This window comes from Schistocerca cancellata, chromosome 2 (genome assembly GCF_023864275.1).
Source record: "Schistocerca cancellata isolate TAMUIC-IGC-003103 chromosome 2, iqSchCanc2.1, whole genome shotgun sequence".
In the NCBI taxonomy this organism is placed as follows: Eukaryota; Metazoa; Arthropoda; class Insecta; order Orthoptera; family Acrididae; genus Schistocerca; species Schistocerca cancellata.
In genome coordinates, this window is record NC_064627.1 from 285044373 (window position 1) to 285062708 (window position 18336).

The following is an 18336-nucleotide window of genomic DNA, read 5'->3' on the forward strand; positions in this document are numbered from 1 at the left end:
TTCTGGAAATTAATTGTCCTTTAACAATCCCTCTGGATACACCAGAAGTTACTTTTACGTCTGACGATTTCTCTTGGTTTAGAAAAATTAGAATGACCTCAGCTATTAATGCCACTCATCTGTAAAAGTGGCCACTGCATAATAGCTTTTTTGTCAGTCTTTGGAACAAAATACACCACTGATTCTGCGTATCAGGGATCCGACAGTGTGTTGGTAACTTTATGGAAATATTAGGCATTAGATGTCTACACATAGATAGGCCTAGTGTAATTCGTGTACGCGATAATGGCGCTCGATAGCGACCCCTATGGGTTCTACAGGATTTACATCAGGCCAACTTAATCGCCGAGACATCAATGTGAATTCACAATAGAGCTCCTCAAACTCCGGTAGCACAGTGGTGGCTCCGAGAGACAGAAAATTGTACTGCTGAAAAAGTGGACGTCGGGGAAGTCATCGAGCATGAAGGGACGCAAGTGATTCGCAGCTGTCAGCGTATCTTCGATTGATACCGTGGGTCCCATGCAAGCGCAGGAGAATGTCTCCCACAGCATAATATTGCTTCCAAAAGCCTGCGCCCTTGAAGCGCTGCACGTTTCGAGCTGCTGTTCAGCTCGATGACGTCGTTTGTGGAGACGACTATCGACCTAGTGTAGCGAAAATGTGATTCACCAGAAGAGCTAACAGGTTTCCATTGATCGACGGTCGAATCCCGCTGGTCCTGTGTCCACTGCAATCGTTATTGACGATATCATAGGGTCAACATGTGAACACTTAGGGGTGGTCTGCTGTGCAACTCTACATGCAACAATGCACGTTGAGTGGTGTTCTCCTAAACACTTGTGATTGAATCAGCATTGTGCTCTTTCGGCAGAGAAGCCACAGATCACCATCTGTGTTACTTCACAGGATAGACGAGCCTCCGATCCCCAAGTTCGGGCAAAGGCTTGCTGGTTATTGGGAGCTCCAACGATCCCTTGGGGTACGCCTGAAGTTACCTTTACGTCTGACGATTTCTCTCGGTTTAGATAAATTAGAATGACCTCAGCTGTTAATGTCACTCACCTGTAAAAGTGCGTATGCATGTGACAACGCCATCTGCCGGTCACAGTACTAGCCTCGCTCTTTAGTATCTCTGTACACAGTGAGAGAGAGGCTGTTACTGTGTTTGATAGTGCAGCGCGCGTGCAACGGCAGCTGTGAGTGAGTGAAAGCCAATGAATCGTGTGGGCGTTGGCAACTGCTAAGTGAAAAGGTACTTACTGGGAGAGAGAGTGGAGTGGAGGATGAGTTGTTTTCATGCACATTACATGCACAGTTCAAAGCGCAAAAATTCATACAGGCGCTTTGGAGAGGAATAGTGATTGTGACACTAATGAAGATGAAAGAGAAGTTCCGAAATGTGACGTCCAGTAGCTGAAGGAAACGTAAGGCAACGTGAATGAGCACCTTAATCCCCAAAAACACCACGACAAGCGTACTGTGGCGCGCTGGTGAGCGGACACTGGACAGTATTTATGAGGACTGTAATAACCGCAGTTACAATTTTTTTAGGAAACTAATGGGTCGTGATAGCTACTTTCTTTCGAAATCTATCTAGGAGGTGATTACGTGTTGTGCTAAAGGCAGGATGCATGTCCATCGAAGGAAACTTAACACCAAAACTGAAGACTTTATAGGAATAAGACTTTAAAGGAGTAAGAGCATGATTTGATACAGATAAGAACAATGGATCAGTTGTGCGTAATTGGCACTATCAAGTGTGGACTATCGAAGCGGCTACAGCTGTTCTTCCGGACTACTTTAAACCTCGTTGCGAGTACGTGGGTGCCTTCGAAGAAGAATGTGTAGGCACATGACTATAGACTTCGCTAGCTAACACATGCAAGAAACCCGTATTATAATGCAGACAGCAGAATCATTTGCGGTAGATGTGAACGTGTTTATTAAACACGAAAACATAAGAAAGGAACGCATGTGCAACAGTGACCAGACTCATTTTTTATGGACTACCGTCTTCCTCAACGCTACCAGACATAGCAGCTGCTGCGATAAAGTCTGATCCTAAAGTCCACACATAGTTGAATAATAGCTGCGCCGGTATTCAAGAGTGCAGACGTAGAGTTTCAATGAAGTGTTTAACAGATTTTACATTTGTTTTCAGGAAGCACAAGAGACGTTTAATCCGAAGAAGCAAAGAAACTAGCAGCAACTTACCCATGGAACAACCATGTTAATCGAGTAATAGTGGATTTCACAACTCGTTATCACTCTGTTGCCAACAACCAACTTTCTGCACTAGAATACATCCTTTTATATGAGTGTCAAAGTTTTCATTACTAACAAGGGAATGGTCAGACTTGTCATGCCGAAACATGTATTGCTTTTTTTAGCACTGTTATTTAACTGTGCAAAAGGTCCGTATGCAAAATTGTAGCTGCTGACATGAACTGGAAGTCAGCTAAAAAAAATCACGAACATGTCTGTGTTTCCTGCTTGGCGCTTGCAGTGACAGCTGGCCACCCCTGGAAATGGGGAGTCGCGAGCGTTGTGCGCATGGTCGGCAAGTGCGGCCGTCTTATCGCGGCGTTCATTAAAGAGGAATAACGCTGCACGGTTTTGGTGGAAAGGGGAAACGAATATTCGTTTCTGTGGCATGCACGTCCTTTTAATTTCTGGTACGTATTTCGAAACATACCGTCCTGAAACTGGTTAGAGATGTGAAAGATGTTCTGTACATGTTCATCTATACTCCGCAAGCCCCTTTACGATTTACATTCAATCTCCCCTCACAGGTGATGGCGAACCCTGTAAATGTTTTGCTGCTTGCCATGGAGATATACCACAGACGCCAAATGAAGCAATCAACAGAAAACACGCGTGAAGACTATGTGTTGTGCGACATGGTTGTTAAACATCTCGACGAGCATGTAAATGGCGCAGACATGTGGCTATAAACAACCGAAACACTCGATATTGCAGACTGTGAATCTACAGACGGCGAAGACACCGACGAAAGTTACACTCATGAAGACTCTTCGAGTGCTAGTGCCACGTACCATCATCAATTATCTCCGAAAGTAACACCAGCAACTACAATTACCTTATCAGACAAAGAAAAAGCGGTGACGTATTGGTTGAACGAAAATGGTAAGAAACGCCTACGTGTCAGTACTGCTCAAAATAAGTATCGCTTTGTCCGTTCTGAACGTGAATTGTATAGATGGAAAAAGGAAGCCGCTGGACGACGTAAGAGTCGACTGGAAATTGCGACGGAGATAAATGCGCGACTTTTTGAGCTATTTACCGATGCCAGACAACAGTCATTTAGTGTCAGCGATACAACTTTGCGTGATTGGGCGTTAGAGATTGCCAACGCGATAGGCGCTAAAGAATTTACAGCTTCTTGAAGTTGATTAGTCGCTTCAAAAGATCACATAAAATTGTGGCAAGAAAAATAACAAACTTTGTATCGAGCTTTTCTTACGAATGCAAAAAATGAGATCGCTAGTTTTAGTGAATCGTACGTGTACAGTGCAGGTCAGTCAGGTTTTCAAAAAGAAATGCGTGCGGAAAGAACACTGTCATTCAAAGGGGAAAAACATATTGAGGCGATTGCGCAGTCCACGACTGCACTCACCCATTCATATACTACAATGCCCATAATTAGTCTGGATGGTTCATTGCTGCCTAAACTATATGTGTGTCTTCAAGAACCAACTGGACGTTTTCGACCACGTGTCAAAAGAACAATCTTCTACGCAAACAGTCTTGTGGTAGACGCATCAAAGTCTGGAAAAATGGGAAATGAAAATGTTACACTTTTCATGCCTCATGCTTTTCTTCCGTTCTGCGGGAACAAATCTCTTCTTCTAGATTCGTGGTCAGGTCATAAAAGGTCTGATTCATTAAAAGCTGTATTTCGAGCCCACCCTGACAAAGAAGTAGAGATACTTCAGATTCCACCCGGCACGACGAACGTAATTCAACCTTTAGACAGAGAATTGTGAAAATATTCTCAAGCTGCAGTCAGTAGTACATTATCAATTTTCCTCCCCACGGTTTCAGAATTTGATTAAATATGTGTGGCACTCGTCGAAATATACTGATACTAGGCCTGATTCATTCCTAACACCAGCCCAGTTTTGTCTACGGACATCTAACAACGTCTGTGATTCGCAGGGCTGCCATATGTAGTCTTTGCTTGTATGTTCTTGGTGCACAAAAAACCTGTTTTGAACATTGTATCAATATTTCGCATTTTTGCGGTAATTACAAGAAATAAAATTTGGACGTGTTCTAAACCGTATATTTATTTGTGTCTATTTCATATCTATTTGGAAAGAATGTTGTAGATAACATATCAGCCATATTTGTCAACGAATGTTTCGTTATCATACGATCGCTTTCACTGGGGGAATCAGCTCTCTCACTGCTGTGGCGAGAGAGCGGCGCGTAGCGAATGCCACCTTGTCCCTAGATGGCGTTGGTATAACGTAGCAAAAGACGTCAGGGTTGTACAAGAGGCAGTTATAAGCGCGGAAACCATGCGACAATAATGTCTTACTTCATAAAATTGTTTACAGACTTCCAGGTCATGTCAGCAGCTAAAATTCTGCATACAGACTTCTTGCAATGTTAGCTCACAGTGGTAAAAAAAGCAACACAGGTTTCGACATGACAAGTCTGACCATTCCCTTGTAAGTTCATATTCCTGTTATTGTCACATTTCATATCTGATAACTGTGGTCTTTAATGTAGGACTACTGCAATGTGCATGCACCGAAAATGAAGCAGTATTCCTAGATGTTGCCCGTGTCAAGTCTGTTCACTATTCCATCTACCTGTGCTTTAATTACTTCACTGAAACTCTACGTTTGCACTTCGATAACGAGTAAAGGAAAAATGAACAAAACAGCAACTTCTATTTTGGGAACTATGGCTCTGTCAGTACAGCTTATGACGTTCAGTCTCTAACGAAATTTGGACTTATGTCAAATAATAACTTGGTGATGACTTGTGACTCTGATGGCCATTATTGTCGGTGACATGGAATCGTTTCTCCAACGGTTTGTGCTGATATAGTGCAAAGTGACATTTTAAACCAATGCGGAGATTCATAGACAAATGACCTTCATGGATGGCAGGAGATTTTAAAACGTGTCATTCGAACTTGTTAGATTCCCTTCCAAGTGAATTCTTTCCCCTACGTGTTCACTTATTACATCACCTGTGCTCTTCATTTTTAACTCCCTTCAGTGATGCTGCATTTAAAATAATACCTCTATCTTTTCCTGTGGATTTTCCCCCATGATTTATGTTGTATCATGCAGTACTGTGCTCTCATTGTACACTACCAATAACTTCTTTGTTAGTTCAACCTGTACATTCGATGCAAGAAAGCATCTTTTGTAACAGAAACCCTTTCTCACTCAGTAATCTGTTCCTTATGTGCCCTGTACCATGGTATTCTTTTACTTTGTGGATAACTGAGTTCCTTTATTTCTTCCGCTGTGTTTTCCCAACCACTGTTGTAATTTTTACCACAGATTTCTACCTTCGTCCAACCTTTGTCACTGATCTTTTGGGTTTCATCCAGTCAGTGGCTCATTGAAGCATTCCTTTCTCGCTATTACAGTTGTATTTATTGCTTAACGTTTTGTCATTACTTCTTCGCCACGAATTACAGTCATCATTGCGATAAGTGGGCAACCTGTATGACATTTCCTAAGACTGCAAACAGCTTTTCTTGCTGACAGGGAATGTAAACATCTGTAAACAGAAGTAGTTACCTGACCACTCTTTTCCTTTCGTTAATCAATGTGTGTCAGGGTAGCAGTAATAGTCCAAAATCTGTGGTGTCCTAAGTGAAAAGAGATGGAAACTCGTTATTTTCACTTTTGATTTTGACTTTCACTCTGTGGATGTTTGCGAATTCTAATGACTGCACGAAACACAGAGTGCAGTGAAGTTAGTTGAGCTGTTAGCGAACTAAATTTTTTTTTGGTGATAGGTAGGAAAGCCAGATTTTAACTTGCGGCAATTTACATTGCTGCACGTAACACTAACTGTAGCGAAGGTAATTAGACTGTCTCAAGTAGAAGTCTATTCATTATACTGAGAAATATTTTTCTAATTAATTGTATTTTTTACAGTGTCAGCTGTTACTTATTACCCTTTACATATTTTAGTTGTGAAAACAGACAGTCGTACAGGTATGACATATCGTAAGAAGCGTTTAAGCACTTTCACATTAAAGTACTCACTTCAAGTATTAGCTAAAAGAATGCATACGACTTTCAATCATTACTGATTTCCTACTGTGGAACGTGAGCACCAATCTTCCTCGCGGCCCTGGCTCTGCTAGAGTCCTGTGAGTCACAGCGCTTCATCCGCTGTTTGCTTCTTTTCTTACAGGCACTCGCGCTGAAGGACGCCCCTGGTAAACTGCACGCTATTCAAGGCGATGTCGCAGACGAGAGCAGCGTCGTGGCAGCGTTCAAGTGGATCAAAGAAAACCTGTCCGGCGTCGACATCTTAATCAACAACGCTGGCGTGATCACTGAGGCCGATCTGACGTGTAAGTATGCGAGTGTCTTCCGAAAAGTTTTTACGAAACTATACAGTATGATGACTGCAATTTTTACTCTTCTGATAAAAGCATGAGTCTGTTAAGCTGCTCTCAAGATCCGCCGATGTTGTCTGCCGTTGGAGCGCAACAAGACGTATGTAGTAAAATGCTCATCCACTACTTTCATCAATTTTGATGGAACTTATCACAGCATAAGTACACAGCTGATAGTCAAGACAGTGTCGCACAATAACAATCTCATGACCATTAATTTATTAGTAAAAGGGAACTTTCCTTTTTTATGACACATTTAGATTATACAGTCGTCTGAAGGGGTACTGAAATAAAAAAAATTAAACATGACTTTCAAACAACGCACAAACAAACAGTATAAATACTACGGCTCCAAATAACATTTTACAAAACAAAACACGTGTGTAGTAACAAATTGTATTCCAAAATTCTAAAAGCTAATTATGAGAAAAGCGATAGACTTTCTCATTCAGGAAACTGGTCTGCAAAACACTGGTTACGAAATTCGCTGTTACAAAGTGGAAATAGCTTTCGAGATTTAAAAAATATCTATAACAAAACATTCATTTCAAAATACACGAAACTGTGACATTATAACAGACTCATCAAACCAGATGTTCGTTAATGGGGCCTGTAACACTCATTTTAAACAGAAAGATGGACATTGAAGAAATTCGAAAGAGAAAAAGGAAAGTTATCAGGAAAACTGTAGGTCTAAATTATACTAAAGATGGTTCATACAGACCAAGAGCAAGTAAAGAAACTGAAAAGTGTACCAATATTTATTCGAACACGAAAAAACGCAGGCTAAAAGTCTATGGAAAAACTAGGAAAAAAAAGATTCAACCAAATTAACTTGACGGTTTCTGGAATAAAATAAAATAAAATAAATCGGCGTTTTAAAAGAAAACCTGAAGCAACCAGGAATAATATAGCTATATGCACCACACAGAAAAAAGTTAGGCGAAAAATTCTCGACTGGACAGTTGGCCTGACAAATACACTGACGGAAAAAAAATTACAACACCAAGGAAGACGTTGTGCCCCATAAACGAAAATTGGTAGGCGTGTTTCTACAGCTGAGAGATGATGTCTATTCAAATTTCGTGACAGTCACGTAGGAGAGGTGGTAGTAGCGCCACTATGAGGGTGCAAATCAGGTTTGCTTTAAATACACGCTGTATCGGTCTTTAGCGTCACGTACCTTTGAGATTGGACGTGGTGAGTTGATGTTAGTCAAGAATGCCTTTAAGACGAAAAAGGCGCTGAGTTTGAACGAGGTCGTGTAAAAGGGCTACGAGAAGTTGGATGTTCCTTCTGCGATTTTGCAGAAAGACTTGGCAGGAAAGTAGCCATAATAGACGACTGCTGTAACGGTGTTCACAAGAATGTAAGATCACAAGCCTAGGCTCCGAACGACCACGTGGCATTACCGAGGCACACCCACCGTTTTCGGCGTTTGGCTTTGGCACACCGTACTGCATCTGAAGCGGCAGTTTGAGCAGCAGTTGACACAACAGTGACACAACGAACTGTTACAGATCTCTTACTTCAAGGACATCTCCGTACCAGACGCCCTCTAGCGTGCATTCCACTGACGCCCAACCACCGCCTTTTGCCTCTTCAGTGGTGCCGAGCGAGAACTCATTGGAGGGCAGCGTGGAGATGTGTTCTGTTTTCTGATGAATGCCGGATCTGCCTTGGTGCCAGTGATGGCCGTGTGTTGGTCAGGACGAGGCTGGTAGAAGACCTGCACCCAACATGTCAGCGTGATAGACGCACTTGACCTACTCCTAGAGGTATGGTCTGAGGTGTGATTTCGTATGACAGTAGGTGTATTCCCGTGGTCATCTCACGCACTCTGACTGCATATTTGTACGTCAGTCTGGTGCTTCGACCTGTTATGTTGTCATTCATGTAAAGCATTACAGGAGGTGCTTTCCAACAGGATAACGCTCGCCCACATACTGTTGTTGACCCAACAAACTCTACAGAGTGTCAACATGTTTTCTGGCCTGCTCGAACGCCAGATCTGTCTTCAATCGAGCGCATATGGGACGTCATCGGACGACAACTCCAGCGTCAACCACAAACAGCATTAACTGTCCCCGTACTGCCGGACCAAGCGCAACACGCACCGAACTTCATCCTCCACACTGACATCCGGCACCTAAGCAACACAATGCATACAACACAATGCATGCACGTTTGTTCGCTTGCGTTCAACATTCTGGGGGTCACACTGGTTATTAATTACCAGAATTTAATTATTTTTTCTTTTTGCGTTATCAGTCTTCTGACTGATTTGATGCGGTGTGCCACGAATTCTTCTCTTTTGCCAAACTCTTCATCTCAGAATAGCACTTGCAACAGACGTAGTTAGTTATTTGCTGCATAAAATCCTAATATCTGGCTTCCTTTACAGTTTTTACCCTCTACAACCTCCCTCTAGTACTATGGAAGTTATCCCATGTTGTCTTATCAAGTGTCCTTCCATCCTGTCTCTTCTTCTCGCCAGTGTTTTTCACATATTCCTTTTCTCACCGATTCTATGGAAACCATTCTCATTCCTTACCTCGTCAGTCCACCTAATTCTCAACATTCCTCTGTAGCACCACATCTCAAATGCTTCGATTCTCTTCTGTTCTGGTTTACCGAGAGTCCATGTCTAGGACAAAAACAAAATAGTGTTTTGCTAAAGGCGGAACCAACTAAAAAACATATGTTATTGTTAAAGCAAACACAGACAAAAGAGCTGCAACATCAAGATGATGAGTCCATGTTTCACTAGTGTACATTGCTGAGCTCCAAACGTACATTCTCAGTAATTTCTTCATCAAATTAAGATCTGTGTTTAATATTAGAAGACTTCTCGTGGCGAGGAACGCCCTTTTTGCCAGTGGTAGTCTGCTGTTCATGCCCTCCTTGCTCCATCCGTCATGGGTTGTTTCGCTGCCTAGATAGCAGAAGTTCCTAACTTCATTTACTTCGTGATCACCAATCCTGTCTCACTTTCGTCATTTCTGCTACTTCTCATTAATTTGGTCTTTCTTCGATTTCCTGTGAATCTACACTCTGTACTCATTTTCCAGTTCATTCGGTTCAGCAGATCCTGTAATTATTCTTCATTTTCACTTGGAACAACAACGTCATCAGCGAATCTTATTATTGATAACCATTCACCTTGAATTATAATTCCACTCTTGAATTTTTCTTTTATGCCAGTCATTGCTTCTTCGATGAACAGTAGGGGCGAAGGACTACATCCATCTCTTACACCCTTTTTAATCCGTAAACTTCGTTCTTGGTCTTCCACTCCAACAGTTTCCTCTTGGCTGTCGTGTATATTGGATATTACCCGTCTTCTCGTGTAGTTTACTCCTATTCTTGTTTTAGAATTTCGGATGTCTTGCTCCATTTGACATTGTCGAACGATCTTTGCAGGTCGACAGATCCAATAAACGTGCCTTGATTTTTATTTAATCTTGCTTCGATTATCAACTGCAACCTCAGAACTGCCTCTGGTGCCTTTATCGTTCCTAAAGCCAAACTGCTCGTTGTCTAACACACCGTCAATTTCCTTTTCGATTTATCTGTATGTTATTCTTGTCAGCAGCTTGGAAGCACTAGCTGTTAAGCTGATTGTGCGATAATTCTCGCACTTTCCAGCTCTCGTAATCTTCGGAATTGTGTGGATGATGTTTCTCAAAAGTCAGATGATATATCGCGGGACTCATCCGTTCTATAAACCAACGTGAATAGTCGTTTTGTTCCCACTCCCCTCAGCGATTTCAAAAATTCTGATGGACTCTTATCTATCCATTCTGCCTTATTTGATCTTAAGTATTCCTAAGCTCTTTTAAATTGTCATTCTAATTCTGGATCCCCTATCTCTTCTATATCGATTCCTGTTTCTTCTATCACGTCATCAGAGAAGTCTTCCCCCTCGTGTAGTCTTTAGATATACTCTTTCCACCTATTTGCTCTGCACTTCACAAAGGAATTCCCATTGCATTATTAATGTTGCCATCCTTGCTTTTAACTTTACCGAAGGTTCTTTTGACTTTTCTGTGTGCGGAGTCAGAGTACTTTCGACAATCATTTCTTTTTCGATTTCTTCACATTTTTCAAGCACCCATTTCTTCTTAGCTTCCCTGCACTTCCGATGTATGTCGTTCCTGAGTGACTAGTATTTCAATATTTCTGACCGTCTCTGAAGTATTTCTTCTGTTACGCATGGTTTCTTCACAGTTACCTTGTTTGTACCTATGTTTTTCCTTCCAGCTTTGTAAGTGCCTCTTCAACTGCACTGCCTACTGAGTTAATCCTTATCGCAGCAGCTATAGCGTCAGAGAGCTTCAGGTGTATCTTTTCATTCCTTAGTACTTCCGAGTACCACATATTTGCGTATTGATTCTTCCAGACTAATCTCTTAAACTTCAGCCTACTCTTCATCACTGCCAAATTGTGAGCTAAGTCTGTATCTGCTCCTGGGTAGACCTTACAATCCAGTATCCTATGGATATCTTATCAGGTGGAAGGATCATAGGGAAACTGGAAGATGGACGAAGTCTGACGAGTGTTACCCAGAAATTGGCATTACTCACGGTATTGTTTGACGTGCATGGCGAGCGTTCCGGGAAACAAGCATTGCTGCCTGAAGGAGAGGAAGTGGTCCACGGTCAACTACATCAGCAGATGGCCGCTGATTGTGTAAAAGGCAAGAAGGGACCCACGTCAAACGGGGCGTGCAGCTGCGATCACAGTTAAGAGGACAACAAGTTGCGATGGTACGTAACGGTTACTGCGGATGTAGTTGCTCTTCTAAACATCATCCGATAGGGGGAAACCAATTGCCTCTTTACCTGCGGTTACTCGTACTTTAGGTACTTTGGCTATGCACCGTTCTGTTTAAAAATAACAGGTCAATGTAGTCATAGGTTCGAGCAGCTCATGTCTGCTTTCTTGTGACGCAGATAATTCGCTGGATTTTGTAACGTGTAGCTGTGATCCATCAGTCGAATAGTCGAAGCATTGGGTAAATTGCGAGTTAATAAAATACACGCAAGTACAAAATAAAAGTTAAATGAATAATTTTGTAATAAGGGTTCCATTCCAACATCTGTAATTGGCGTCAACAAAAGAGAATTATGTTGAATAATGTTTATTCGAGGAAGGACATCTTAAATAAGTGTTCCTACGATATGCAGTTAAAATAAGAACAGAAAATATCCTTATCAAATGCAGTAAAGTTATTTTAAGCATTACGAGAACAGTGATAAAATCACAAATTTAAGTAGTCATCGAAAATACGTGAAAACTAAGTCCATTTCATAATCATAGTACACGAAATATTCCCTAGCTAAAAACAGTTCATTGTTCAACATGATGATTTACAAATTAACACACTCGAGATGACGAGTAGAAACGTATACTCTGTCTGTCCTCACTTCTGTAATACAAGCGGAAAAAGTTAGCAGGAAGAAGATCTCTCAAAATACAACATAAAGTCTCTTCAAGCGAGTACTGTAGCCGCCGTTCACCGCCCAGAATCTGTCACCTACTAGGTCAGATATCACCCATTATCATAAGCAGGTCTGCCTCCTTCCAGAACGTGATCCAAGTGCCCAGAATCGCTCCCTTGAGCTCTTCATTCGAAAAGTTCCGGTTTCTATTTGACTCCATTAGTGTTCTGCTGCTGTCCATTTTAGCATTGAAGGGTATCCCTACCAAAATACATCGTTCTTAAGTTCTACATGCATGATTTAACTCAGCCTGACTACTTCCCAGACTAAAATAATATATTATTTATTATATTTAAATAAAAAAAGCTTTTAAATATTTCGTCACATTCACCTAAATGGCAATAATTACACATAAAGGTTTGCTGGTAGATAACTTAGTTAGTATGTTTGTACAAGTATGCTCACATTAAATACCAATGAATTGTCATTAAATATTTATAAAACAGTTTACGCCGTCTTGACAGGAGTTTATCTTGTTCCTCTTTTCTGATAATGCCTGTTTTTCCATTGGCTGATGGCCATTGTAATCGCCCCACGGAAAATTACCCTCTACCACGCAATAATTAATAATGGTCAATCAAATCATCCACATTTATTTACGTTTGAAAAGTATCTGAGCAGATTTTCTAGTAATATATGCGCCGACAGCTCGTCGACGCCAAGGTATTTTTCTAGTACGTTTATTCTTTGGAACAACAGAGGTACAGAGATGTATGCTCCATGGTCATTATAGGGAAAGAGAGAAAGGAACAGCTTCGGAAAGTATCGGTTGGAAGATTTTCGGATTGCTAAAGGAGATTTATTTACTCTTCTTCGCGCTAAAGCGAGACAGGAAAGTTTGTGCCGCTAGCGTGGTAGATAAAGAGAAAGAAGGACTTGTAAAAGTAAATTGCATGAGACTTAAAATCCACGGAAACGGAACATGTACGGAAATGGATTCAATATACAATTTTCCTCAGAAATAAGGTTTGTGACCATTTTATTCTAGAGTGAATGACGAATGCGTGCTCTGTCTGAATCATTGATGATTGTCTGGGCCCTGTACTTAATTGGGAAGTTTCAGCTGTGACGAAGAGAGCCTGCAATCTCTGAGTTTTATTGAAATCGTCCAAAAAGGCTTCGTCCACATCTGAAATTTTAGATCTGTCGTAAACTGAACGAAGTGTTCAAAACGATCGATTTTTCCCAACTGAATGCAGCGCTTAATAATAATAACGTATGTAAAGATCTTTTCTAGCAAGCCAGCCGCTGAATATTAAGACGAAGGGCTCCACCAGAGATTCTACTAGGCTGATTTCATGTAACTTATATTTGAACTGTACACAGATAAAGGACAGAGAGAGAGAGAGAGAGAGAGAGAAAGAGAGAGCGAATGGAATTCTAGAAGTTACTCAGAATCCTCCCATTAGTATAATTTTTTTGTCTGTCTTTGCACGGATAAGCCTGATAAGAAAACCTAAGCCCTTGACTTTATTGTACAGAATTGAGTATGAGGGTGAGAGAGCGATAAAGGCGACAGATACACTTCTGTACAGACAAAACATTACACCAAGTTAGCGGCTAGCTGCATTAACACACACACATAGACTTTCATCAAAACCAAAGCAGTAAGAGAATTCATTAGAATGGCGACCGTGACAGGACACGTTTTTGGACGTTGTTAAAATAATTTTGTTCTTTGTTTCATGTGAACTACGACGAGACAACTTAACGTGGAAAACAGAAGAAATACTCGCAGTCGTATTATTTGATCTACAAATAAAAGCAGCATGCTGGATGCAGAAAATAGGCCAGATCTATACTTTTTTATTTAACTTGCTAGTATTGAGGAAGTAGACGTAGATTTGAACATTTACTAATTGTGTTCATAACAGAAGTAGTTTGACTGACCTGCCCTAGTTGCATTTACCTGTATAAGTACTATAACAAAGTAGCCACAGAAGTATTCTTGTGAAGGGAGATACATATACATCTTGACTGTAGAACATTTATATGGTTTTAACTAGGGCAATGTTTAAGATGAGTCAAGCAGAGCAGAGCAACACGCAACAGCCTTCAGCTGTGAGCACTGATGATAATGATGTAGTAAGAAGTGTTGTAGAACCGATCGCTATAGATAGCGCAATAGAACGCCCGGTAGACACGGCTGGAGATGTATCAGCCAGTACGCAACATGGATTAGACCCATTGGTCATTATCATGAGGCAGATGCAGATGTTAACGGAGACCGTGAATAATATGAATACAAAATTAGCCTCAGTTACTGAGGGGCAAAACCATTTGAATACAAAATTAGCCTCAGTTACTGAAGGGCAAGAAAATTTGAAAACCGACATTAACGCGAAGTTCGCAGCAGTTAATGAAGGGCAAAATGATTTGAATGCGAAGTTAGCCTCAGTTACTGAAGGGCAGGAAAAGCTGAAAGCTGAGATTAAGCAGCAGTTACATGACAGTTTTTCCGAATTAGAACAACGGATAGAGGCGAAGACAAAGGAACTTAAAGATCAGGCCGAAGAGACGGAACGAAAATTAACTGCACAAATCGAATTGGTTAAAGCTCAATGTGAGGAATCTACTCAACGCGTACGTGTAGAAATGAAGGAGTACGTGGCTATTAAGATAGATACCGTACGCGAACAGGTGGAAATGGTTCCGCAATTAGTACAAAAGCAAGATGCCATGTCATGTGCAATTGCGCAACTTCCTGAATTGGCACGTACGCAGACGAACCTAAAGGAAAGTGTGGAACATCTGACAGAACGTCAAGACGTTATAGACCACCAGATTAATGTATTAACTGGTAAATTATCCGAAATCACATTAGAAAACAAAAGGCTAATGTGTGAAAACGTTGAGCAAAATGTTAAAGAAGCATTCCAGAGTCTGTGCGGCAAACAGGAAGAGAATTTGTTTGCGAAAGGACTAGAGGAAGTGCGACAGCAGTTAGGTGCTGATCTCGAGCATTGGAAACAAACGATAGCAGAGTCGATACGCGTTTCACAACAAGGCTCAGAACAAATGAATACAGGCCAGCAGCAGAAGTTGCCAGCGACTATAGAGCCAGTTACTGCACATTCGCACACAATACCGACTTGTGTGAGTAACTCAAATATTAAATTGCCATGAGCTAGTTGTTCGCGTGAAGTTTTATCTGACGGAGATTACGAAAGCCTTTGCCATGCCGAAGAAAAAATGATAAAGCATCGGCAATTTCAGATTTTTAACACTGACAAAAGGGGGGTCCATCCGATTGTTTTTATTCGAAGTTTTAGAGGAGTTCTACCCAGAAATTGGTCGGAGTGGCAGAAGATCAGTTTCGTTACTGGGTATATACAAGGTTCGGGGGCGATCTGGGCCTCGGACATGACTTCTGTTTGCTCGACCTATGACGATTTTGAGAAAGCGTTTTTAGCAAAGTTCTGGTCAGAAGGAGTACAGGAACGCCTAAGGCAGGAGGTGCTCTACCCAGAGCCTTTCTCTTTTTCGAAAGGAAGCCTTAGGAAGTATTTTGAAAAATATATAAATAAAACTAGATATTGGGACAGACCTATGCCTTTGCCAGACACAATAAACATACTCAAGGCAAGATTACCAACTAGCATCCGGAATCAATTAATTTACGGCAACGATAAAGACCTGGAGTCGTTCCTCACGACGTTAGATCATATAGACATTATAGAAGAGAACAACCAGAAAGCCCGTAACAACAGATTCCAATATAGGGAGATAGAACCTCCGCCAAATGGTAGGCAAGGGAACGCACAGAGATCGATAAATAGTGGAGAAACCCCTCAAAATCTCAATAATAATACCGGCAATAGTCTTGCGAGGGGCTATCAAAGGAACAACAGGAATGGGAAACGATACAATCCCGTATGGGGGAACGAAAGGAATTTCAGACCACAAGCTTGGAACAATAACAGTAATAGAAAGTGGAACCAACCGGGGGGAATAAACTCAAATAACCAACATCAGTGGGGACGGACATCCGCGAATCAACCGGTAATTACCGAAGTGACGGATGAGGTCAACCACCAGGTGAATCAAAATCCAACAAATTTGTAAGGACCCACTCGTGCCCCGGAGGAGCGGTCAACAATAGGTTGAGGGGCAACAGGATATGTGTACCCATGCTAACTTATAATGATGGACGATTACTGGCAGATGAATTGACCGAGGACTTAGAACCCCAAGATGAGAATAAGGAACAGGTGGCAGTAGCCGAAGTGCAAGTCATTTTGGAAACTGTACCTATAGTGGCGGTTTTAGACACAGCTGCAACCACAAATGTTATTTCGGAGGCTCTATTCAACAAGATCAGAAATATAAGACGAGTACCAATTTTTCCAGTTCAAAATTGCAAAATAATAGGCGCCGTTGGGGCTCGATCGGCGAATGTAAAAGAGCAGTCACTACTTAGTGTAGAAGTAGGAAAGGTAGCAATATTAAGCACATTCCTTGTTGTGAAAAATTTGGTGGTAGACTGCATTATCGGAGTCGACAGCCTACGCCAATACGGATGCAGAATAGATTTTAAAACAGGAAAAATTTGGTTAAATGTAAATAAACAAGAAATTGAGTTGGACTTGTTAAAAAAAGAAAGCCTTACCAGAAAATATAATAGTGGGATCAGTGTGCAAGTAATCAGGACTGCACAAAATTCTAAACAGCACGTGAATAATGAGTTCAAAGTCAAAGGAGATTTCGGTCAATTAGTGTATGAGAAGTTAAATGAATCCGACTGCATCACTGAAGATCAGAAGAAGCAGCTCAAAGAATTATTATAAGCGTATGAAAACGTGTTTGATGAAAGGCCAGGAGTGATTAAAGGATACATATGCCATCTCTACGTTAAGCCGCACGAAACGTATTGTAGAACTTTCTATCCTGTTCCCTGGAGGTTAAAGGCTCAAGTTCAAAAGGAAATAGATCGCATGTTGAAATGGGGTTTGATCGAACCCTCTACAAGCCCATACTGCTCCCCATTGTTGGTTGTGCCAAAAGCAAATGGAACTGTGAGACTGGTACTCGACGCCATGGAAATAAATAAAATTATAATTCCAGTGAGGACACATCCGGAAAACATAGACGAACTGATACAACGGTTCCAGGATGTCCAATATTTGACGAGCATCGATTTGCGGAGTTCTTATTGGCAAGTCAAGCTGGATGATGTATAAAGGAGATATACAGCTTTCATTTATGCGGGAAGAAGTTACCAATTTACTGTAGTTCCTTTCGGACTCAACATTAGTGCTGGAATTTTTATAGCAGCGCTAGATTACGCATTAGGCCAAGAACTAAGAAGCAGGATAACAGTATTTGTTGATGATATGCTTATTGCATCGAAGACCTGGGAAGAGCATATTACTTTACTGAGTCGGGTGTTGGACGTTTTCAAAACCATGGGAATAACTGCTAACCTACAGAAATCACATTTTGCACTAAATAGAATTAAGTTCCTGGGGCATATAATTGACGCAAAGGGAATTTTACCGACCAAGGAGAAGCTAATGGCGATTAGTAAGATTCCAACACCAAGAAATAGGAGGCAATTAAAAGGATTTATGGGTCTTGCATCATTTTTTAGAAGATTTATAACGAATCAGGCCATGAATGCAGCAGCTCTGAATAGTTTGCTGAAGAAGGATGTGCCCTGGCTCTGGACATTAGAGTGTCAAGAAGCATTTGAAGAGATAAAGAAGCAATTAGTAAATGCACCGCTTTTGTACCATCCGGACATGCAAGAGGAATTCTACTTGTCAACCGATTCGTCAAATGTGGGTCTTGGAGCGTGCCTTTTCCAAGTACGCAAGATAAATGGACAGCTTACCTTTTGTCCTATTGCGTTTGCTAGTCGTGTTTTGTCCAACTGTGAACGAACGTACACGACGACAGAATTAGAGGCTCTTGCGGTCGTCTGGGGATTTAAAAAATTTCATTATTATTTATATGGGTCGAAGACTATCGTATATTGCGATCACCAATCATTAACGTTTTTACAAACGTGTAAACTGTTACACCCCAGACTGGCTAGATGGACTCTCGCTCTGCAACAATACCAGTTTAAGATCGTACATGTCTCAGGGCAGCAAAACATTATTGCGGACGCTCTATCAAGGTCACCGCAGGGTTTAACCAAAGAGATTGAAGTAAATAATTCCTCAGAATTCCCTATATTGCTGCTGCAGGAAAATCCATATAAAC

At 41.3% G+C, this 18336-nt stretch overlaps 1 protein-coding gene across 2 annotated transcripts in view; it reads left to right on the forward strand.

The window, feature by feature from the left end:
- Positions 1–18336, forward strand: part of LOC126161628 (dehydrogenase/reductase SDR family member 11-like) — a 126494-nt gene that overhangs the window by 61193 nt on the left and 46965 nt on the right. For both annotated transcript variants that reach the window (XM_049917587.1, XM_049917588.1), the window contains exon 2: positions 6418–6580. In XM_049917587.1, the coding sequence (XP_049773544.1) occupies positions 6418–6580 (163 nt within the window). The remainder of the gene's footprint in view (positions 1–6417; positions 6581–18336) is intronic.